At 42.0% G+C, this 25,623-nt stretch overlaps 1 protein-coding gene across 1 annotated transcript in view; it reads left to right on the plus strand.

Moving 5' to 3' along the window:
* Positions 1 to 10,765, plus strand: part of NIBAN1 (niban apoptosis regulator 1) — a 151,601-nt gene extending 140,836 nt beyond the window's left edge. The window contains exons 12-14 of the mRNA XM_058539883.1: positions 530 to 637; positions 4,431 to 4,542; positions 6,247 to 10,765. Of these exons, the coding sequence (XP_058395866.1) occupies positions 530 to 637; positions 4,431 to 4,542; positions 6,247 to 7,391 (1,365 nt within the window). The 3' untranslated portion in view covers positions 7,392 to 10,765. The remainder of the gene's footprint in view (positions 1 to 529; positions 638 to 4,430; positions 4,543 to 6,246) is intronic.
* Positions 10,766 to 25,623: the final 14,858 nt, after the last annotated feature.

Raw genomic sequence — 25,623 nt, forward strand, 5'->3', positions numbered from 1 at the left:
TCTCTAGGTTTGGATGTTCCACACAGAACGGAGTGAATCGTCATCTCTCTTGTTCTAGATACTAAACTTCTTTGGTTAACGGGCGACCATGTTAATGTAGCTATCAGCTAGACCGTCGCTTCCCTTGTGGAAATCGTTGCAACCTACTAATCCTGCTTTCAGGATATAGAGGAAAGAAGGAGATAGTCATGGCTCCCATGGACCTGCCCAGGACAGGGGTGACAAAGTACAAACTCATCCTCCAGTTCTATCCTCAATTTCTTTATAACGCAGAAGTCACTCTGTTTTGACTTACCTCCATTTCCATATCTGTAAGAGGGGAGGGTAAGATGGGTCATTATCAATCATAACCTCCACCTAGAGAGTGAGAGAATTGCATAGAAAGATCTCTGAGACCTTGGAAACGCAAGGATCCTCAGAAATTAGGGGAAAAAGGGAGACGAAGTGAGTAGCTGAGTTTTTGTTTAAGCAAAAGTTAGCAGATTGCAACGTTGCTATTTAGCATATGTTTCCATCTCTGTATTGACAGCAATATGATTATGACAGCAGCACCATCCGGAAGAGGATATTTCAAGAGGCGCTGGTTCAAATCACACTTCCCACCGTGCAGAAGGCACTGGCATCCACGTGCAAACCAGTAAGGGGATGGGTTACTCCAGAGAGCCTGCTCTTATTGCCTAGGAAGTGCCAGCAGGTTTTTTTTTTTTACCATGATGTGCTTGCAAACAGTAAACTAGAACAGGGAGGGGTCAGCAAACTTGTTCTGTAAATGGTCAGGTAGTAAATATTTTACGCTTCGTGGGCCATACTATTTCTGTTGCAGCTACTCAGCTCTGCTGTTATAGTGCAAAAGCAGCCATAGATGATACATAAACAAGTGGGCACGTCTGTGTTCCAGTAAAACTTGATTTACAAAAAAGAAGCAGCTGGCTGGATTTGCCAACCTCTGGATAAGACAAAATCTCAAAGGCTAATGATCTGAGTTTGAGCCAAGTTAAGGGTTGTCCTAGAACACCTGAGGCTGCCAGGTACTCCTCATTATAGTATGAGTCATAGGTCCAACGTGTCCTCTGACACTTGACCACTACTCCGGGAAAAGACCTTAATAACAAGATTACAGAAGGATATTTGTTCTGTTAAATCCAGTAACATTTGTTTAGTGAAATCAATGAAGCTGAAACTTCAACTACTCCAAACACCAGGCAACCAGTGACACCCGTGATTATGAAGGTGTGAGACTTAGTCTCCAGAGCAGAGTAATGGGTGAGCTGACTCTGAGGCTGGGTCAAGACTTGGGTTCAAGTCCTGGCTCCTGCTTGTCTTGGCTCTGGGGCCCTGGGAAAGTCACTTTTCCTCTCTATTGGCCTAGATTTCATCTTCTAGAAAATGGAGATAGTAATACTTTGCAGTATCTTTCTTAAGATTGAGAAGACTAGAGTGATACAGTTAACATTTGGTGAGTGCTTAGCATGTGCTTATACACTGTATGGATTGTCTCAATGGTTCTTATGACAACCCTGTGAGGAGGTGCTATTCATATCCTTCCATACAAATGAGGAAACTGGTGGGTTAAGTAATGGGGCCCAAAGTCACAGAGCTGGTAACCACCAGCTCACACTCACTGATAACATGGTATGCGCTCAGTAAATGGTATATTCTACTCCCTTTACTACTTCTACATTTCAGAAATGATCTGTGGGCCTGGACATTTGCAAGGCCCCCTCCCTCTTGGAGCAGATGATAAAGAGCTTTTTAGAATTTACAAAGAGCTTTTTGGCAGCTTAAAGATCCTCCAAACATTGGGACAGTAACATACTTTTCATGAGTTATTTTACTGCAGAAATTTCTTTGGTCATTTTTATATTCTATAAATGCTGTTTTTCTTCAAAGAGTCATCAGCATATCTAGTACCTGGCATTTATTTCTGGGGGTATATTTCATTCACAGAAAAAGATTTGCTTGAGTCAGAGGAGTAAAGAATCTGTCCATATGACTGTCCCTAGGCCTTATGAGGATGGAAAAGTTCAGCCGGCCAAAGGATGACTCAGTCTACCTCTGGATATGTCTGCATGCAGGCATTCTGATTAGGGTGTTTTTCTTTTTCAATCCCAAGCGCAGTTTGGGGGCCTCAGAGCCACCTCCTCTCAGAAGAGGAGAAGGTAAAGAAAGTCCCCCTTCTCATCTGCTCCCCTCTTTCCCAGCGTCAGCAAAGTTGTATCCAACGTGTAAGAGGCTCTTGTGATTTTCAAGAGAGACTGGTTTCAAAAGAACACATGGCCCAGAGTTTTCAGCAATGAAGGGAATTGTATCAGTGTCAAGAGATTTTTTAAAATCTGGATTAACAGAGCAGATAAACTACAGGAGTATCTGGCTCAGAGAAGGATTCTTCATTTTACTAAAGTGTGTTTCCTTTGGTGAAGTCACAGCTTCCTAGGTCTGTGGTACTCAACCCAAGCTGCACATTAGAATTGCCTGGACATTTTTTTAAAAAATCTGATTCCCCAAGACCCACCCTCAGGGATTCCAATTTAATTGCTCCAGGGAATTAAACATATGTCACAGTTCAATCAGTTCAATATAGAAGACTGGTTTATAAAGTCAGATGCATTGCAACATTATAAACATCCCTAGGAATTATTCCTTTCCATAGAATTATTTAGCTGGTTGCAGTGTTAAAGGTCTACTGTTTATTTATTCAGCAAACATGTATTAAGTATGTATCAAATATGATTACACAGGACGCCTTCCCCCGCCTCATGGGGAAGAGTAATGGCTGGAGTTCCGAGGAGGCTGCCCAACTCTGCTTCTGGGGCCAGGGAGGACTTCCCAGAGTCTTGCTTTTGCCTAGTCCTGAGGGATGAACAAGAATCAGAGGAGTAAGGAATGGGAGGCCACCTGGGGAGACAAAACGTTGTTGCAGACATGAGCCTGTGCCCCTCATTTTGCAGAGGAAGAGCCCGTGCATAGTGGTGACATGGCTTGCCCGGGGTCCCACAGCTAGTCCAGGGCAGTGTCCAGTCTCCTGGGCAGTGTTCTTTCCATACAGTACTTGTCTGTGTGTCATTTCTGTCTCACAGACCCTCTTGGGGTCATGGAAGCTCATGTCTCTTCAATCCTTTGGCTTCCTCTAGAGTGGGTATAAAGGGACCCCATTATTGCCTGCTGTGATCTGGTCCTGGGCCACAGACCCCCAAGTCCTAGCACTGAGAGTTGTCTGACTGTGGTGGCTTCTGATCACCTGCTGTAAATCCCATCCCTTAAGCCAAAGGCATCAAATCCCGCTGCCAAGTCCCTGGCCCTCTAAGAGCCAGGTGTTGGGAGCCTTCCTCCAGCACCATCAGGTGGTAGGATTACTGAGTTAATCACTGGGGTATGATTTGGTACATTTTGATCCCTGCCCTGTCCTCATGCTGATAATGGGCAAACCATTTGGAAACTCTTGGAAAGCAGGAAGGCTAAAGGATTTTACATCATGCCTGGGCTGTCCTAGAGGGAATCAAGGAGTGCCAGGGCCAGTTGGAGGGAAAGAGGAGAATGTTCCTGAAAAGTTCCTGACTAGAGATTCTCCACACTTGAAAAGGGGTCCCATTCTAATAAAGTTAAACATACATCTACTCTAGGACCCAGCAATCTCACTTCTAGGTGTATATTCACAATAAATAAGTCCTTAAATCCACACACAAATAAAACATGCACAAGAAGGTTCATAGCAGTTATATTCATAACAGTCAAAAAAATGGAAAAATCTCAATATCCATCAACAGGATTATGGATAAACAATTTTAGTTTGCCCATATCATGAATGCCTTTTATCAATAAAAAAGAACAGACTACTAATACATGCAGCGACATGGATGAATCTCAAAAACGAACACAAAAGAACATATGATTCCATTTATATAAAGTTGAAGAACAAGAAAAAGTAATCTATTATGATAGATATCAGATCAGTGCTTATCTCTTGGGGGATGTTGACTGGAAAGGGGCATAGGAGTAATGGTAATGTTCTCTGACTTGATCTGGGTTTTGGTTTCATGGGTTTATTTATATATTTAAACTCATTGAGCTATACTTTTAAAATGTGTGCATTTTACTGTGTGTAACTTATACCTTCATAAAGTACTATTGGCATTAAAAAAAAAAAAGGAAGAAGGAAACATTTTGGTTATGATGGAAAAAAGGGAGGGCCCCAAACTCACTGACAAGGCCTTGAGATGGTCAAAATCTCTGGTGTCCACTCTGTTGAAGTACACAGAGCGTGTGCCCAGTACAAGGAATGGTGGCTAGGGAAAGGGATGGAACAACCAGTGGCTGAGTGCCACACACTCCAGGGAGGGGATCCAGGAGTGGGAGTGGCCCTTTCCACATCTCCTCTCTGAACTGACATCTCATGCCTTGTCCTCTATATATTCTTATCTCTTGCTCTCCAGGAGCTTCAGAAATATGAGCAGTTCATCTTTGCAGATCATACCAATATGATCCATGTTGAAAATGTTTATGAGGAGATTTTACATCAGATCCTCCTTGATGAAACTATGAAAGGTAAGGAAGGTTTATCTGGTGCTGGAGGGAACTCTAGGTATCGGGGAGCACCCCTGAAATAGGACCCAGTAAGGCCAGCTAGGTTATCGACAGGAATGAAAGGGGAAGAGATTGACATTGGTGTGCTGGGGAGACAGAGAAGAAAGGGAGGGATACTGACCTTGACTGAGCATTCATGATTTGGCACGTACTATGCTGGCCCATTGGATGTTATTTCTCTTTCAATGCAAATAAGAACTCTGTGGGATGGGAATGTTAAGCTTCATTTTTCAGATGAGAAAACTGAGCTTTAGAGAGATTAAATCTGGAGTGTCTCATGAACAGCTGTCTTCCTCCAGCTGTTCCAGACAGAACAAAGGAAAAAGGGCTCACCACAGGCTCACAACCCCTCCCAGAGCTGGGAGGAGGTGCCTCCAATAGCAGGGCTTAACAGCTGCTCTCTCAGCACATTCCTCACCTCCTCTCAGCTGGACAGAAAAAGACCCGGGGCGATGACACAGTACTCTGTGAGCCTTGTTAGGACTCTGGCACCCGGTGGAATCAGGTCTTGCTTGGGATAGGAGTGTGGATAGGAACATTTTGATAGAAATATGCTGGAGAGGACCATCCATAGAACTGTAGGCCTGAAACGTATCTGGTCTCCATGGGGAAGGTGTTGAGTATCACAAAAACCCCTCTACAAAGAAAACTGGCCAAGCATAAACCCCAGGTCACAGTAGCTAATCACAGGGGATCCAATGAGATGAGGACTGTAAAGATGTCAACACAGTGTCTGCACCAAGGAAGAGCTCAGTCAAGGCCACTGCCAGTCCACCACGGCCCCTTTGGGCAAAATTAGAAGGAGACTCCCTTCCTCCAGGAACTTGACTGCTCTCTGTCAAAAAATTGCCAGGATGTCCTGATTTTATTAGAGCAGGACATTCTACTGCTAGCTCCTGGGAAATCACTATGCTGAATACACAAATCTACGCCATCTCTGATGGGAATGGCACTCCCTTGGATGTAATATGTTGGGCACTATACGACTTGCACAGCCCTAAGCAGAGGCCCCTGGTCAAAAGTGTCAGCTGCTGTTGTTATTATTATTGTTTTTACTTCTTTCAGGGGTCTGAGACTGAGCTGGATGTACATAGATCTTCATTTTGGACACTACAGGTCAACAGGGCTCCCTCTGCATGCTCAGTACTGAGTACCCATTACATAGTCAGGACTGTATTATAAGAAAAAGCAGAGACATGTAAGGCCTGCCCCTGCCTTAGAAGAGTTTCAGTCGAGGTGGGCAGACTGGAACCACACATATCAGCAGCTAATAAAATGCGATGGGGGCCTCCATGAGTGATTCGGATGATACGATCATAGATTGTGAGCTCCTTGAAAGCAAAGGCCATATTTTATTCATCTTTGAATTCCCAGAGCCTGTCACATAGTTGATGCCCAGTAAATGTTTGCTATTTGAATAAGTGAATGAGTGAAGGAATGAATGAATGAACACTAGAGAGGTCCAGAGTTTGGAATGAGTTTGCAGGCTTCCGTGATCAGGGAAGGCTACCTGGAACAGGGTTGATGTAAGCTGGAACTCGAAATTGAGAAATTCGGATAGCTGGAAAAGCTAAGAGGGGAGTTTGGCTTCTGGATAAAATCAGAAAATCCAGGTTGGTCAGGGCAGGGTGTTAATGTCATGTTTTGTTTTCTGGTATCTTTCAGTGATTAAGGAAGCTGCTATCCTGAAGAAACACAACTTATTTGAAGACAACATGGCCTTGCCCAGTGAAAGCGTGTCCAGCTTAACTGATCTAAAAACTCCCGGGGGGTCAACCCAGGCCAGCCCTGCCAGGAGAGCCTCAGCCGTTCTGCCAGGAGTTCCAGATAGTGAGATCCTGAGTAATGAAATGTTCCAGGAGTCAGGGGAAAAGAAGCAGCCTGAGGTCCCTAGTCTGTTGGCCAAAGGAGAAAGCCTTTCTTCCCCTGTGCCCAGTCCTCCCCCAGGTGGGGACGAGCAGGTGATTGTTTCAAGCCTGGATGACCCTGTTGTGAGTCTTGTGGCTGCAGAGGACACGGCAGGAGCCCTGGGCGCACACTCGTCAGAGCTGGAGTTTGGAGGGACTCCTGAGGAGGAAGAACCCACCCACGAAAAGCCAGAATCCACCTCTGCCTCAGGCTCCTTAAAGGAGCTCAGGAATTTGTTGACGATGACCGTTGAAGTACCTGTGGAGTCCACCGCCCTCGCGATTGAAAAAGATACAAATAATGAGACCCTGGTTCCCCAGGAAATTGGAAAAGAAGAGGAAACAACTCAAATCTACACAGAGCCCCATCAAGCAGCTGCCTCCAGTCAGGACAAGAGTGGAGAAAGTTATGTCAGTGAGAGGGAGGCCCATGCTCCCCCTCTGGAGGCCGAGGCCAGTGGGGTGGAGTTAGGGGGATTTCCAGAGGCTCAGCCAGCCAGTGGGGGGCTCAGTGAGGGCGCCAGTGGCCCAGACCCCATAGAGGAGCAAGCAGAGGCTGGGGAGCCCACTGAGAGGGAGCTCACAGAGAGGGCTTCCAGACTGGATGCCCAGGAAGGAGGAGGGACCACGTGCACTGTGGATGGTGAGGCTGAGCCACAAGAAGATTGCATTTCAAGTTCTGACCCCATCGGCCCCAGGGAGAGCCAGGTTTCTGTGGAAGAAGCTGCAGTGGGAGGGGAAAGCAGCATGGCCCAAGCTACTGCCAGCATGGATGCAGAGATGAAGCCTACCCATGTTCACGAGTGTCAGTGGGTGGTCGAGAATGCTCCAGACACTGATATCCTAGATTCACAAAAAGAGGATGCAAAGGAGAGCACCCCAGAGCAGCCTTCGGAGGAGTGAAAAGGACAATTTGGCAAAAGTATTTCTTGGAACAAACTCAGCCAAAGGGTTATAGTTATGGGGACACTTAGGGGTTGCATGCAAGTTGCTACCAAAAAAAAAATTTTATTAAGGACTTCATTAATATGTATAATGAAACCAAAGGCAACGCACACAGGGCAAACCTTTGTGAAACTGAGCTGTTCTACCATGAATTATTGCTTTCGCATTTTACTAGGAATTACAAAGGTAGTGGAGCGTTTGGGGTGAGAGGCAGCTGAGGGTGTCCGAGGGAGGAAGTGGTGTTGCCGGGAAGACTGAGAAAACAATAGGAGCATGGTGTGCAATACACTCTGCACATTTTCTTCTAATGCACTTGCAGGCTTTTAAATTTTTTGTAAGAATGCAAACGTATACTGTAAATCCAGCTTCACCATCTACTATACCAACTTCACTGTCTCATGAGGACTCAGCGTCCATCCAGAGTCAGGCTGCAAGGAAGGGTGGGTGGGGAACACCAGTCCCCCCTGCTGTGTGCAGCCCTACGGAGCCTGAGAGCTCTCAGGGACGCTGAGCAAAAACGGAGGGAGGCTGTGGTCTGTGGGACTGTCTGGGCCTGTTCCTAACTCTGCTACCAATTTCTTTTTCATTAATCTTGTTGATTCTTATTAATTAATCACCTTTTGGGGAAATTCAGATGAGGCAAGAAAATTTCCTTGGCATGTTTAAGCCTGAAAGCATTCCAAATTAGCCTTAGACTATGCGGAGAAACCTTAGCTAAATTACCAAGCATAAAGCCTTCCAATTAAATCAACATTATTTGAAAAGCTACTCTATGCTACGCGCTATGTTTGGCATAGTAACAAAAAAAAGAAGGAAATATAAAGTGCTTTGTCTAGTATAAATTAAAAGACCCAAAGAACTTAATCTAGAAGGAAAACAGGTGCCAATTTTCAAACCATGACAGCTTTCTGTCATTCCATTGAAACAGTCCTGCTTCATTCCCAGAAGGGAATAAGTAAATAAATGAATAAATAAGAAGGAAAGGAAAGAAAAGAGAAAGAAAGAGACGGAGAGAGAGAGAGAAGACAAGATATATACCATCAAGTTCCAAAGAGGTTACCAAAAGTGGAAATCATTTGTTCAGTTGTTCAGCAAGTTAATTGAGTCCCTGTTATGGCCCAGGGGCTGGGACACTGTGGTGAAAAAGACCCTGTTCCTTTCTCCTCGAAGTTAACACTTAAATGGAAATAGACAGAAATATATCTTTTAAATGGATCATGATCTATAACTGTTAAGGGAGGAATGGAATTACTTGCAAAAGATTAAAAAGATGTGTTCTAGTGTCCTTCAGAAAAATACCAGATTACTTCCTAAAGCTTCAGTCCCAGTACTACATCAGGAAATTTCCTTCCACAAATTTTAATGTTAGATGCCAACATATTGTCCTAACGGTTTATTTTCATCATCATCAGCAAGTAAGTTTATAGCAGTTTTTTGGAGAATTTGTCCCACAGTTTAACCATTTAACCAGGAATTAAAATATCTCGCTCTTCCCTTCCCCATGAAGAATTTCTTGGATTTCTAGGTCATAAAGGATGCAAAATAATCAGGATCAGTCTACTCTCATGTTGCATTTTTTCAGCTTTTCTTAGAGTATTTAGATCCCCACGTCTACAAAGGATCTCGTCACAGGTGAAGGAGGTAGAGGCCACTCCTGTCCCTGGAGTGCCCAGTGCTCGCTCATATCCTTGTGTTCAGCGGGGAGTATTGAAATTACGTTTACTTTCTCTCTCTCCCAGGGGCTGGTCTCTTCAAGGACAGATACTAGGGTTTAGTCATCATATGTGCTTCCTGCTAGAAACACACAGCCTTGAATAATGGCTCCCTGTCCCCTCAAGTCACTTTAATATCCCTAGTGCCTTGCAAGGACCTGGCCTGTGTCACTGCTCAGGAAACATGAGAGCGGAGCACCCGCCACACTGCTGTGCTGGGGCTATTTGGGGCTTACTGTCAGGCAGGCAGACGTTTTTAATTGGGCTTTCTGCCCTTGTGGAGGCTTCCCTTAAATAAAGTCCAAGGGGTGGATGGCCAGATGGTCAGATGCGCTGCCCAGTAAGGCCAGGAGCCTAAGGAGCCGTGCCCAGCCGTGCCGAGGCCTGACCTTCTCCCTGGGAGAATCGTGCCAGTGAGGAGGTCCCAGCCCAGGCGGAGCCCACGCAGTTTCCCAGCTTCCCACCTTTGCTCACCTCAGAGCTTCGTGAACCCTCGGAAAGCTAGAAGATTTTTCCTACTGTACAAGAGAGAACATTTCACTGCATTGGACGGATGAACATCAGTGCCCTCCTTTTACCCGTCCTGTAGGCCAGAGGGGACCGGGCACTGAGTGGAAGGACGTACTTGAGAACACAGAATTTTTCTGTACATATTTCACCAAAGGCAAGTTCACTAGACTAAGCAGGAAGATTGTTCCATTTGAAGATGGAACAGGAAACTAAAGTGCATTAAAAATTGTCTTGATTCATTTTAACATGTTGAAAGGAATAACTTCATATTGCTAAGAGTTTGTCTTGCTTTTAATACAGACTCGTATGTGTTGCTTCAATGGTTTCCAGGTTGGAGCAAGGTTATTGTGATTTAAATGAACAGCATGCAAAGCTTCTGCATGCTGCTCTGGGGATCCCTCCTATGGGCAAATCCATTAAAAATGCATAAAACCTCAAGACGTGGTTTTTGGCAAAAATTCCATGACCTTAAACAAGTTATGTCACTATTGACCTTTCACAAAGAAAGAACATTTTCCTTGAAAAAAATTAGTTTGTCATTTTTTCCTTTGCAGCATAGAGCAGTGCCTTGCATTATGCAGAGTAAACTCTATTTTCAAAGAAAGTATTTTGGAGACCACAAGGATCAAATTCCAATTTGTCCAAAAGCTCTGCAAAGAGGCTGAATGTGAAGAACTGCAGGTCTTTAGGCCCAGTCTTCTACATTTTATTACAGCGTTTCTCAGATCTGGTTTTATAACCCTCCAGATTGGAGCCAGTGATTTCAAAAGGTTTCACAATTCTCCAAGACAAGTGATTTTATTTCTTTATAAAAAATGCTAAATGATAGATGCTACATAGCAATTTTAATATGGGGAAGGGACGGACATAAATGACTAAAACAATAATACAGTTTCACTAGGTAAAAAGTTGGCTACATATGCCTTCTTATTTTACTGTAAACAAATGGGTTGGGGATTTGCCTTCTGAAGTCTGCAACATCAAGAAAAAAATCTACACTGTGGAATGATTCTTCTTGTCACTATATAAAGCAAATAAACTTAAAACACTTTGTAACCACATATTTACTCTGCCAAGTACCTATATTCCAATAAAGTATTCATCTTTGAAGAGGTGTCCAGATGTCATATTTATTTGGAATAGGGCTGGTTTCATCTTTTAAGCAAATGTCACAGCTGAGCTGGGAGGAACAGCCCTCAGAGATGAAAAGGTGAGTCACTGTATTATGGAACTTGTACTTTTCTGTCAGGAAGGAATCCACGGGGCAGTCACTTCATGTCAGGTGTAATTATGCTTTAAAAATGCATGTGCTTATTTCTCTAGGAATTGGATTATGTCTATAATACAGCAATGGGCAATTACTCTTGACATAATTGAACTGCTGTTCAAACACATTTATTTTCAATGGGTAACAGTGAAACATTCATTCTTTCTATAATTGTAAAACAATATTTACTCACCAATATCCACAGTTGCTCATTCATCCACCCAAAAAATAATGATTGTCTATCTCTTATATGCGGGCACTCTCGTGGGTGCTGGAGAAACAGAGGTGCGCATGGTGGACATGATCCCTGACATCAGCAAACTCAAATTCTCGCGGTGGACATGGCCAGGGAGAGCCCAGAATGGGTATTTGCTTCCTTGGCATAAGCCTTGTGTATAATCTGAGCTTTAGCTCTATCTACACCAACAGCTTCAGGCAAGAGAGGAAGACACCTTGGAGAAATCAAGTCCAGCAGCGATGGGGACATGATGTGGCATAAACTTCACCGCTCCCTCTCCTCCTTCCATACCAAACTTCCGGTATGCAAGAATCATTCCCAGAGTGGCTCCTCCAGAACGTCTATATAGGGCCAATAATCAGACTGGAATTGGAGGTGAGGGGGTTGATTTGAAACTACTAGTTTTGCATAGTATTTTCTTAGATTATATTTTTATTTGATGTGGCTTGGATGGGACTGATGGAGGTCTTGGGAGGAGTGAACTAAAGCTCTTCTCTCCTCAGCCATGCCTGAAGCCACTCCCGCTTGAACACCTCTCAACCTTTGACATAGTCTTCCCTTTGCCAAGAACATCTGACCCTCCCTTCTCCATCTGGCCATTTCCTACTTTTCCTATAAAAGTCAGGACAAATCCCCTAACACGGCCTCCACCGCCAATAATACTTCGCTAACTCTCACCCTAATTCACTTTCCTACTGCTGGTCACCCTCTCTCACTCTACTGCAGCCGTCTACCTTCCCTGTGCCTTTGGGTCAGGGACCCTGTCTTCAATCTTCGTATCCCTAGCAGAGCATAGGTCCTTGTGTATAGCGAGTGCTCAATAAATGTTGAATAAATGAATAAATATCACCGATCCCAGAAGTAGGAGACAGGTGGAGATATAGCTGATGATTCCCCAGCACACCATAAGGATCTGTGACGCTGGTAACTTTACTCGCCCTCAGCCTACTGAGAGAGTTCTGCTTTACTGATGAAACTTGATCATGTGTTCGTGCACACCCCACCCCTCTGGGAGGGAGTGCCAGAGCCATGTTGCCCCCAAACCAAGCTAGCTACTGTGAACCACCTCCTAGTTTTCAGGACAGTAGCCTCTACGGGGTTTTCCTGAGGTTCCTGTGGAGTCAACAGTGCAAAAAAAGTTAAGAAGTTTACCCTTGAATTGCATCTAAGCCTGTGAAACATGAGCAAATGCCCAAGAATTAATGGACAGCATCTGCCTTCTAGCAAGCCTTGCTCTTGAGGATGGGCAAGGAGCAGGGAAGATGTGGTCCATGCTTTTAGGGAACTCAGTCTAGTTGTGAAGACTGAGAAGCAAATGGTGGTTCTGCAAGACAAGGAGGAAGGGTTCTGGCAGCACAAGTGGCAACTAATGACTGTACTCTAGAAACAGCAGGTTTGATTGTTGAACCTAAAAAGCCTGCCCTTTATTCCTTGCGTCTTTTATTTCCTCTCTCTCATGGACTAGAATCCAAAATCCAGCTGCCTACAGATACCCTGAAGAAAATTTTCATCAAGATCCTTTTATGCCAGCCTCTACACACTCTTTCCAGGAATCTTGTTCTCTAAGGATGCCATCCCAGACCTTCTGCAAATCTGGTTGTGTTTTTCCCCCTGTGGTCTCTACACAAAAGGGTATGCATATGTAGTGGTGAGGGCTTTCTTGTATTAGCAATTCCAAGTGGAGCAGACACAGTCGGGGTAGGAAAGTGGGTTTACGTGTTGGGGAATTCCTACAAGACACTGATGTGATTTTGAAGCTAAGAGCCGACCTCTCCTGGTAAGACTTCAGCACCCCCACTCCCTGCCCCTGTTCTGTGCTGCTGCCTGAATCACGTGGGGGACAGTTTTTCTGTTCATTGGTTTGAGAGAGATCATGTGGGGAAAAGGAAGGTATTTTCGTTTCTATATATTGCAGGCTTCAAGTTTTAAACCCTTGAATTTTTGAATCAGCTCTTAGGATAAATGATATTTTCCATGTACCATCAGGATTCATTCATGGATTCATTTTTTCAAAAAATATTTATTGATATCTGCTCATGTACCATGGACTCTGCCAGGCCCTGGGAATAGAGTGGAGAACAAAACAATCAGCCCTTGACCTCATTACATTCAGACTGTGGGTTATCTTTTCTGCAGTGCAAATTTTAATTTTTCAACTGAAGGAAATACTCAATACAAATGAGCCTCTCCACCTTTCAGATCACATTTTAGAATTCTTCACCGTTTGCTTATAAATTTGATTTATAAGTTTGTCTTTGAGATCCTTTATGAGAAAATTGTATGGCTGTCAACTTATCGTGTGAACTTGGGTTACTCACTTAACCTTTAAAAGAATTTGTTTGTAAAATGGGAATAATAACACCCACATCACAAAGTTATTGTGAGGATTAACTGAGATAATGTATAATAGACATTTAAGCACAGATGAATAAAATGAGACTCAGAGAAGTTAAGGAAGGTCCTGAAAGTTACACAGCTAGTAACTGGTTGAACTAGTGATTTAGCAATCACTACAAAAAAAAAAAAAAAAAAGAAAAAGAAAAGAAAAGAAACACTCCAAAACTCAGTAGCTTAAACAGTAAGCATTTAGTTTGCTCAGAAGACTACAGGTCAAGCGCCTAGTACACAGTTCTGATCTTGGCTGATTCTCTCAACATGTTTGAGAGTTGGCTAGCTGTATGTTCATCTAGCCTAGCCATAGCTGGGACAACTGGGCTCTACTCCATGTGGTCTCTCATCTTTCAGCAGGCTGATTCAGACTTATTCTTATGGCAGAAGCAAGGGAGAGAGAGTGGAGGCAAAAGCTTCTTGAGATCTGAGCTCAGAACTGGCGCAACAACACTTCTGCCATATTCTATTGGCCAAAGCAAGTCCCAAGGCTGGGCAAGATTCAAGGGATGGGAAGAGCTGCAAAGTCACATTGCGTTGGGCACAAGTCCAAGGAGGCCATTAACTGGGGCCATCAATGCAATCAGCCTACCTCACCAGGATTCAAATGACACCTGCTTGACTCTAAAACCGATACTCTTGTCTCCGTGCTGTACTAACTGTAAACACTCACACAGCCAGCGTTGGTCCCCCTCACATACTTCCCCAATGCCTAGTGCTGCTCTAGCCCCACTCACCATTAGGTCAACAAAACGAGATCATTCCAAACTCCAATGCTTTGATCTATCAAAGAATCCTGATTTTTGCATTGGTTTTGAAAATGAATCTTCTATTTAAAAATATTTTTTAAAACTTAAAAACCTTGTAAGAAGAAAAGTCCAAAGGAGATTTTCCCCTCTATTTTAGTAATAGAATTCATATTGTTTATATACTGCTTAGATTAATTATAACAAGATCAGTAGTCATGGTCAACATTTAATTATCTCAAGGTGAATGAGAAAATTTGACCTGTGACAAATAAAGTATACAACTTCAGATAAAGAAGCACAATTCTCTACAACAAATGTCAATAACAGATGCAGTTTTCCACAGCAAACAATCGTAGTCTTGAGAAAAGATTACAGTTTTGAGGCAATAACTAAAAATACCCACTTTTGAAGGAAAGCTCTTTTCTCAAAAGTAAAACAAAACAAGACAGAAATCTAAAACTAGCCATAAACTCTATTTCCTGCCACCAAACGATTAAATAAGGGTAAATCTTACTTAAACTTTATGCTGGGGCCGGCCCCGTGGCGTGGCAGTTAAGTACGTGTGCTCTGCCGCTGGCAGCCAGGGTTCGAATCCCAGGCGCGCACAGATGCACCCCTGTCAGGCCATGCTGTGGAAGCGTCCCACATAAAGTGGAGGAAGATCGGCACAGATGTTAGCCCAGGGCCAGTCTTCCTCAGCAAAAAGAGGATTGGCAGATGTTTAGCTCAGGGCTGATCTTCCTCACAAAAAAACAAAAACAAAAAACAAACAAAAAAACCCGAAAAACCTTATCCTCTCTGCTTAATATTCTTTATTCATTGTAACTCTAACTGATTTGTAAATGTTCCTAACCTCTCTCCTTTTCCTGTTAAAATATGATCCCCAGGATATAACATTTTTAAAAGCACTTATATCAGATTTTTCCCGTCTAGTTTTCTTGCTAGAATATTGTTGTGCCTAATGACCTATGGTTTTCTTTTAAAATTTTAATCAAGGCTAAATAAAAGGTTTTGGGGCTTACAACAGTTTTGCTCCACATCTTGTAGGATGCCCTCTCACCAAGAATGTTCTTTCTTTTCCTGTCCATCGAACACACAGGACCACATCAGGACTCACGTTCTGCTCCCAGCATCATTTCAAGCCTTCTTTCTCTGAATTCCTTTGGCTATTCCTTTGGCTGACATCATTGATCTTTGCACTTAAATACATATCACCAAGAAATTTTTAATGATTCCTATGTGTTTCGACCATAACTTTTGGAGGAGAGGGAGTTTTCCCTGCCTGTCTAGATTCTCAATATGTTCACAGAATCATAGACTCTTAGGGTTGGAAGATTCCCTAATGCTCATCCAGTGCAAAGGCATCCATAGTGCTTGCATTTTTCTTTTAAAACGTTCCTTCTGAGAGTCCATCCACCAGGGATGGGGAACTCACTATCTCCTAAAGGAGATCATTTCCTTTTCAGACAGCTCTGATGGCTAGAGAGCAAAAATTTTACTCTCTCATTCTCCACTCCTCCTCTACCACCATCCTCAACTATAATTTCCATCTCATGGGTCCAATTTTGTCTGTCGTGGCTGTATACAACATTCTAAGCTCTTTTCCTCACGACAGATTTTTTTTTTTTTTGGTGAGGAAGATCAGCCCTGAGCTAACATCCATGCCAATCCTCCTCTTTTTGCTGAGGAAGACCGGCTCTGAGCTAACATCTATTGCCAATCTTCCTCCTTTTTTTTCCCCAAAGCCCCAGTAGATAGTTTTATGTCATAGTTGCACATCCTTCTAGTTGCTGTATGTGGGACGCGGCCTCAGCATGGCCGGAGAAGCGGTGTGTTGGTGCGCGCCCGGGATCCGAACCCGGGCCGCCAGTAGCGGAGTGCGCGCACTTAACCGCTAAGCCACGGGGCCGGCCCCTCCGCACGACAGATTTTAAACATCTCCAAACAACTCAGATCCCTTCTCTTGACTAAATATCCCCAAATTCTTCTCCTTTTTATGTGACATGACTTTGAGTTCCTATGCTGAGTCTTTTTACAACTCAGGTACAAAATAGTTCGTGTTTTTCCTTTCTTCCTTGAAGCAAGCTCCTCAAAACTCCCCTCCTCTCCCTTGTTAGCCTCTACCTCATAGTCCAGCACCCTTTCTCTGGAAAATCTTCTTTCCCTGAGCCCAGCCAAGTAAGACACATTCTTGTCACTTCCTCCCTTCTTTGTTATCTTCAAAGGAAAGCAAAGAGCAATTTTTTTTCACAGTAAAGCATTTGCTTTCAAGCACTGTGGGAAGATAAAGGAGATAAAGATAAAAAAAACTCTAAAAGTTACAAAAAAGTAAAGTTCTTAGATTTAAGTTTCCAGGTCCACCATTTTTGACTCCTTTTGAGAAGGTAAGATGAAGACTTGTGGATTGTCAGCTCACTACTTCTTTCCAAAGGTGAGGCTCACCAACATGCCCTCTCCACTTCTGACCCTAGCTTGGGGAGAAGGCCATAATGAACCCATTCCTTCAAGAAAGCACGTCTTTCCAGAATGCAATTCAGGCAAAACAAGTGCTTCAATGGTTAAATCTTATTCAGAAGGGCTTCTAGATTGCAAGTAATCTCCACTAGATTTGTCTTACCTAGGAAGATCTATCTCCTTTTGACATTTTATCATTCCCCTTAGAGACCCCTTTGTTGTCTTCTGGGCATTTATTGATCAAATATTTTCACCAAAAAAAAAGAGGATATATAGAACAAAGGCTCAAAAAAGGTCAAGGCTAGAAATAAGGATTTGGGAGTCAATGGCATATATTTGGTGGTTGAAGCTACAGCAATGGATAGGATCTTCCTTGGAAAATCTATAGAAGAAAAGTAGGCTGGGAAACTCAAGGAACATTAATATTTGTGAAGCAGGAGGAGAAAAAGTCATGGTCAGATAAGTAGTAAAAAGCAGAAGAGTATATGACAAGAAACCAAAGGAGAAGAAAACTTGAAGAAGGAAGGAGCGGTCAGTGTGTCAAACGCAGCAGCGAGGGCAGGTGTGATAGGCCTGAAATGTGTCCACTGGCTGACAAAAAAGGCACCGGTACCTTGGTAAGACAGACACCAGATTGTGATGGGAGGCGAAGGTGGATACACTCCAGTTTGTCTCTGTCTGCCTTGGAACGTTTACCCAAAACTGAACCTGATATTCTAACTGTGGTCTGACTGGTGGAGTAAAGTGGGATTGTCTCCACTTTGACTGATCCCCTCTGTGTCTATTAATGTAGCTTCAGGCCATGTTAAGATTTTCTTGGCAGTCCCACTTAGTGCATCACTCTAATGATTCACATGAAACATAGTCTGCTGAAACCTGATGTCATTTCCATATGTAGCAGAAGTAATTCATGACTTCTCATCTTGCGCTCTCGCAGTTGAGTTTTAAAATTAAGTTCAGAACTCCGTTCAGCTACAATTTACCTCGTTAGTTTCAGTTCTACGTTCCAACCTATGGAAATCTTCCTTGTCCTAATTCTGTCATCCAACATATTAGCTATCCTCCTGGCTTTATGTCATCCATAAATTTGATTTACATATCATTGGTGTTTCCGTCCAAGTCATTCATTAGTAATGTCAAGTCCCGAGCATTCAGGCAAGGGTCGGGTGGAAACCGGAAGACATGGCTGGGTCTGAAGCCAATATCAAGTGCCTAAATGCTGACACTAGCAGGCCCGAAGCCAGGGGAATTAGTGAGTTTTGTACTAAGAGTTGTTCAAGGGAGGAAAAACAATGGATAGGAATGGTGCAGAAGCCAGGAACTAAGCCAAGTCACAACCTAAATGAGCAAATTCAATACAAACGGACAAATGTAGAAGCTACAGAAAGTAAAGGAATGTCTGAAGTCACAAGGGCTTTTTTTTTTTTTTTTTTTTTTTATTGATGTTTTAATGGTTTCTAACATTGTGAAACTTTGGGTTGTACATTTTTGTTTGTCCATCACCCCATATATGACTCCCTTCACCCCTTGTGCCCACCCCCCACCCCCACTTCCCGGGTAACCACAGTCCAGTTTTCTCTGTCCATGTGTTGGTTTATATTCCACATATGAGTGAGATCATACAGTGTTTGTCTTTCTCTTTCTGGCTTATTTCACTTAACATAATACGCTCCAGGCCCATCCATGTTGTTGCAAATGGGACGATTTTGTCTTTTTTTATGGCTGAGTAGTATTCCATTGTATATATATACCACATTTTCTTAATCCAATCGTCAGTCGAGGGACACTTAGGTTGCTTCCACTTCTTGGCTATGGTGAATAATGCTGCAATGAACATAGGGGTGCATAAGCCTCTTTGGATTGTTGATTTCAGGTGCGTTGGATAGATTCCCAGTAGTGGGATGGCTGGATCATAGGGCATCTCTATTTTTAATTCTTTGAGGAATCTCCATACCGTTTTCGATAGAGGCTGCACCAATTTGCATTCCCACCAGCTGTGTATGAGGGTTCCTGTTTCTCCACATCCTCTCCAACATTTGTTGTTTTTTGTCTTGGTGATTATAGCCATTCTAACGGGCGTGAGGTGGTATCTTAGTGTTGTTTTGATTTGCATTTCCCTGATGATTAGTGATGTTGAGCATCTTTTCATGTGCCTATTGGCCATCTGTATATCTTCCTTGGAGAAGTGTCTGTTCATTTCCTCTGCCCATTTTTTGATCGGGTTGTTTGTTTTTTTGTTGTTCAATTGTGTGAGTTCTTTATATATTATGGAGATCAACCCCACAAGGGCTTTTGATAAACAAAAATCTGGTACAAGACAGGTCTTCTAGCTCTTTTCTAAGGACCTTCTCCCACGTGGAACTTTTTTTGGGTTGATCAGGTAACCAGTTACAAATTCACCAAACTCTACTAGCAGCTACTTCATATTTCTCTTCCTGTCCGCAAGGAGATGAGCCTTTATAAGGAAAGTTGGTGGGGAGCAGGAATAGAGGAGCAAAGAGGGGAAAGTGGGGGAAGGAGAGTGACTTCTCACTGAGGATCTTAGGTTGTATATCTTTTCTGTCCTAGAATTTCATCAAAGATTAATATCAATATTATTTTTAACACATTATCATAGCTAAAACGAAAACAAAACTGAGTGTTGGTGAGGATGTAGCTAGAACTCTCATAAACTGCCAGTGGGAACGCAAAATGGGATGTCCATTTTAGAAAACAGTTTGGCAGTTTCTTACAAAGTTAAATATACCCTTACCATGTGACCCAGTAATACCATTCCTAGGTGTTTACTGAAGAGAAATGAAAACTTTCGTTCACACAAAAACCTGTATGCCAATGTCTACAGTTGCTGTATTTCTATATATATATTTTTTAATTTAATTAATTTGTATTGGGGTAACATTGGTTTATAACATTATATAAATTTCAGGTGTACATCATTATATTTCGATTTCTGTATAGACTACATCGTGTTTACCACCCAAAGTCTAATTGCCATCCTCACCATAGACATGTGCCCCTTTACCCCTGTTGCTCTCCCCCTCCCACTTTCCCCTTTGGTAACCACCAATCTGTTCTCTGTTATGTATGTGTTTGTATGTTTTTTTTTTTTATCTTCCACATATAAGTGAAATCATATGGTATATGTCTTTCTTCATCTGACTTATTTCACTTAGCATAATGCCCTCAAGGTCCATCCATGTTGTCGCAAATGGCAAGATTTCATCTTTTTTAATGGCTGAGTAGTATTCCATTGTATATATATACCACATCTTTAACCATTCATCCATGAGGGTCACCTAGGTTGTTTCCAAGTCTTGGCTATTGTGAATAATGTTGCAATGAACATAGGGGTGCATATATCTTTTCAAATTAGTTTTTTCATGTTCTTTGGATAAATACCCAGAAGTAGAATAGCTGGATCTATTTTTAATTTTATGAGGAACCTCCATACTGTTTTCTATAGTGGATGCAGCAGTTCGCTTCCCCACCTGCAGTGTATGAGGGTTCTAGCTGTTATCCAAATGTCCTTCAGCTGGTGAATGGACAAACAAACTGTGGTACATCCCTATGATGGATTACTACTCAAAAATAAAAATGAATGCTCTAGTGACATATACAATAACACGGACAAGTCTCAAAATAATTAGGCAGAGTGAAAAAAGCCAGACAACAAAGGATACATACTATATGATTCCTTTTAGAGGGGAGAAGTCAAGATGGCGGCGTAGGCAGACTCTGAACTCATCTCCTTCCACAGACACAGCCAATTTACAACTACTCGTGGAAAAATTACCCCTGAGATGGAACTGAAAACTGGATAAGAGGAACTCCTGCAAAAAAGGACAATCCTTTTATATGACATTCTGAGAAAGGAAAAACTATAGGGATAAAAACAGATTGTTGGTTGCTTGCAGTTGGGGTTGGTGGGAGTGACTGACTATGAGATGGCATGGGAGGGAATTTTGGGGGGTGATAGAACGGTTGTATATATTGATTATGGTGGTTGCTCCACGACTACACGCATTTGTCAATACTCACAAAACTGTATGCTGAAAAGGGTGAATTTTAGTAGTATGTAAATTATACCTCAATAAACATGACTAAAAAAATGTATTTTCTTAAATGGCCCAAATTTTCAACCATAAGGAAATTATTAAATATTTACACAATAAAGCACTACACAGTTGTTTTGGACTTTGATGTACCTTTTCTTTGCCCAGCAGCTTATGAACAGCCTTCATATATGTGCAAAATTTTTCCCTTTCTAAATCAGAAGTCATCAACGTGTTTTCCACTTTCCCTTGCAGTTAGGGCATGGGTATGTGGTCAGTCAGACCCACTTTTATAAAATTGCAGTTCAAAAGAGTGGTAGGAAGAAGAAGATGTCTGTGAAAAATCCTTTCTGCTGACGGTGGTGGATTGCGGCAGAGAGACATTCAGCTCTCAGAGGGGCAGTGACAGAGGGCCTAGCAGCAGTATCCCACCTCCCAAGTCAGTGGTGCTGTTAAATTCCTGAAGCATCCCGGTGCTGTAATTTGGGATGTATATTCCTCAAGCCTGGCTCTTGGGCCCTCCAGGAGATTAACATATTTACATTAATTTAAATTTTAAGTTAATTAATTTAATTAGCTAGAGTGTTGTTTGCAACCAAGAACCTGGACTGATAGAACAGTCATTTAAAAATTATGTTTATGACCAGATTCTTACCAACATGAGCTAAGACTACATCACGAATACGGTGGCTTAGACTATCACTGAGAAATGTGACCTGTGCCTGGCGATGACTTCCACACCATGAGCTTATGTAGGATGTGAATGCCACTCTCCCCAGCAAGAAGCTCTGCAAGATACAGCCTACGTCACTCATCTAATAAAGTGGATTCAGAGTCTCCATTTAAACTGCAGGAAGAAGAGAGAGGAGAAAGAACTGTCTTCCCCTGCAGGTCTCCAAACTCAGCTGCATCGAACTTCAAAACACCAAGAAGAGTCATTTAAATCTTTCTGCTGAGCTATTTTATTTTTAATATAGCTGGGTACTAACCTTGAAAAGAATTGTTTACAAATAGTTTGTGATAATGTGGGAAAGGCTTAGCCATGGTTTTGAGTTTTTAAAAAATCACAAGAAGACTAAATGCATGTGGATAGGCAACAAAGCCTGGACGAAAATTTGCTGAAGTGAAAACATTGGTTTGGGCTGGTGAGGTTTTAAGTGGTTATTATTGTCTTCTGTATCCTCCACCCTGACCTCCATGTTTCACAGTGAAGATGTATTACTGTCAAAATCAGAAAAACATGGATGTTTAAAGATATTTTAAATTTGAATTTATATTTGGCAAAAAGGTCCTATGTTTTCCTAGAATCCTATAAGTTAAGGGATTCTTTGGGTGCATTTACTCCTATCCTTAGGCCCGTTAACAACAGTGTATAACTGGGAGTGATATATAAGCGAAAGGGAAAAAGTCACTAGAAACCTTTGCCAAGTTAAAATTGGCTCCTAAGATAACCACTTGACGAGTGCTGCTCTAATGGGCTCTGCTGCTTCTTTGAAGTTCTGGTCTTGACTCAAATCTTCACCAGAATTCCAATGGTGATGCCCTGGCATCTGCCAGACCACCTTGCTGGTACTTTCTTCCCACCATGGAGAGCCAGGCACCTGGGCATGGCAAGATCTGACAGACTGCCCAGTGGGAGGTTAAGAACTCCTGGGTTCTATTTTCAGGCTTGTATTACTGAGGAATCCCACAAGAGGTCTAACATCAAAGCTGACTTGACTTAAGCCCATTACTGCTTGCTTGATATGCCTTAAGAAATTACAAATATGAAAGAGATCACACTCATTAAGGCACAACATGACATGCTGTGAAAAACACAACATATGGTTATTCAAAGTCTGAAAAGCCTACTGAGTTCTAAATTTTTCATCTGAATATCCTTTGATGTATAAACGTGTCCTTTTATATTCTTTGAAAAATAGCAGTTTCTAGATCAAAACCACAGATGGAAACTTTCTCTCAGTGGGTAAATATCACCTCAAGATAAAGTTGCTAGACTCCATTAAGAGGATGAGATTAAACACATGGATACAAAGCATTTTAAACACATCTCCATGAACAAGACAATCTCGTAATTACTCTTTAAAATTTAGTAAACCCATAAAATTTGGAGAGACACTCCTTTAAATGAAATATTTTTTCACTCCTAGTTATATACTAGTTATCTTGAGAGTAATAACTTTGTTCCACTAGATTAAAACTGGTGACCCTTTATAAATTATACACAGCTGCCATTAAGAATCTATTTTGAAAAATATTAGTTTGGAATCAGCAGTGTTATAATAAAATCCTTGAGAGCAGGGATTATGCATTAAATTTTATGCTTACCTCTTGCTGACTAAACTAGTGCTAAGATGTAAGTGATGAGGTTAAATGTGAAGTATGTAAAATTTGCTTTCTTCTCCTCCATTAATTGCCTGGACCTTTAACTCCCATCCCTAGGCCTTTAGCTAGGATTTGTTTTGCAATACTTTTCTCTCTATAGTATTTTAGATTCACCAATAGGATGTTAGTTACCAGGTGCTGATCTTCCTGTCCCAGTCAATGCTATTTTGGATGCAAGTAACAAAACCCTACTCAAACTAGCTTAGGCAAAAAGAGGAGAGTTTATTTTACATTTATAGAAGTATCTCATGGAAACTAAAGCACCCAAAATCCACCATGAGATAATTTCTCCACCTTTCTCTCTGAGGCTAGCTGGTCTCCCATCTTTGCTTCTCTCTGCATATTTGCTCCATTCTCATCTATCTGCAATGTATGTAGCTTTCTCTACTTTTCTGTACATAGGGAGGACTGTGACTAACTCATAGCCCCTGAGTTTACTTATCCCCATTTCTAGAAATATAGTCTTTTAGCAAAGACTATAATTTCTGAATCTTGATTCCAAATTCCTGGGAGGGAGATTCTGTGAGGCCCAATTTGGGTCAGGTTTCTACCCGTCATCCAAATCAGCTGTAACCAGGGGCTGAGGAAACATTGCACACATCTGGCGCAGAGCTTCCTAAATTTATTTGAACACAGAACGTTATCCACTCCCAGTCCCTGGGTTTAAGGGAGGGTATTGTGGGGTACACCCATTTATATCCTTCAAAACAGAATTCCTCCAGATATCAGTTTGGGATGTTCTGATGTAATTTGCTATCTTAATTTTAGGGATGGGCAAACTTAGACCCAAAGAGAAAAAATAACTTGCTTAAATTACCAAGATAGTGGCAGAGTAGGGATTATGATTTAGGGCTGAGAAACTTGACATGTTATACCTTTAATCCAACCTGGATACCAAGAAAAAGTATAATGGCTACCTGGTCCAAAAGTAAAGAATGAAAGTTGACTATTTCCTTCCCCTCTCCTCAGCTAGTTTATAAATTAAGGCTTTTTATCACAAGCAACGCTGGGTTCGTTTCCTCCAGCTGCCATAACAAGTTACGGCAAACTTGGTGGCTTAAAGCAACAGAAATTTATTTTTTCACCGTTCTGGAAGTTCGAAATCAAGGTGTCAGCAAGGCCGTGCTCCCTCTGAAGGCTCTAGGGGCAAATCCTTGCTTGCCTCTTCCAGCTCCTGGTGGCTCCAGGTGTTCTTGGCTTTGTGGCTGCATGGCTCAAATCTCTGCATCAGTCTTCACATGGCCTTCTCCTCTGTGTCTTCTCTTCTGTTTCTTTTCTTTTCTTTTCTTTTGCTGGGAAAGATTCGCCCTGAGCTAACATCTGTTGCCAATCTTCCTCTCTCTCTTTTTTTTATTTCCCCAAAGCTCCAGTACATAGTTGTATATTCTAGTTTTAAGTCCTTCTAGTTGTTCTACGTGAGCCTTCGCCACAGGAGGGCTACTGACTGACAGACGAGTGGTGCGGTTCCACACCCAGGAACCGGGCCAGGCAGCCGAAGTGGAGCATGCCAAACTTTAACTGCTAGGCCAACAGGATCTCATGAGACCCTTAATTCAATTATATCTGCAAAGACCCCTTATCCAAATAAGATCACATTCACAGGTTACAGGGGTGAGGAAATAAACACATCTTTTGGGGGCCACCATTCAAACCACAACTTACAAAGGCCTTACAAGGTATCACAAGGTACTTAAAAACATCAAGAGGGTGGCAAGAGGGAAGGGATGAAAGGGTAATGATTTGGGATTTTTCTTCTCAAAAATGAAGGATGCAGGATTGAGAAAGAAAATGTAGTAGAATTTCAAGAAAATACAATATCCTATTTTCCAGGATGTCAAATTTACATTCCTAGATATTCCCTGATTCATTCCTTCATCTAATATTTAGGCCATGTTTTTCAACCTATCATACAAGTGTGGTGGTGTTTTTTTGTTGTTTTATAACAAATCTTTCCCCAAAAGTTGTTTGATAGTATAGGAGACAATTCACATCATATGAATTTTGCTACACCATCATAAAAATCATTCTTTGAAGGGCTTCATCAATTTTCTCCTGGTGCTTCTCAATCCTTTGATATTTAAATCACTCTTTTCGGAAGAACCTATTGTGTCCTAGAGACACTGGTATTAAACTGAAAATGATGTTTGAGTGCAGACTAGCTTTTTTAGAGGTCAGTTCATTAATGAACATTTTCATCTTATAATAAATATAAATATATATAAATAAATATATTATATAAAAAAATATAAAACACTTGTTTTCCTCCACAAACTTGTATTTGCAGAGTTTTGGAGAATGAATATTCTGATAAAAGAACTTCTTTGACAAATGAGAATGTGTCAAACAAGTGAGAGGAACAGGAATTGTTCTGTTTGTCCTGGGGAGGAATAGACTTGAGCTGGAAAAGACGGAGAGGGCACAATACTGTTTATAGT

This window comes from Diceros bicornis, chromosome 4, assembly GCF_020826845.1.
Source record: "Diceros bicornis minor isolate mBicDic1 chromosome 4, mDicBic1.mat.cur, whole genome shotgun sequence".
Lineage (NCBI taxonomy): Eukaryota > Metazoa > Chordata > Mammalia > Perissodactyla > Rhinocerotidae > Diceros > Diceros bicornis.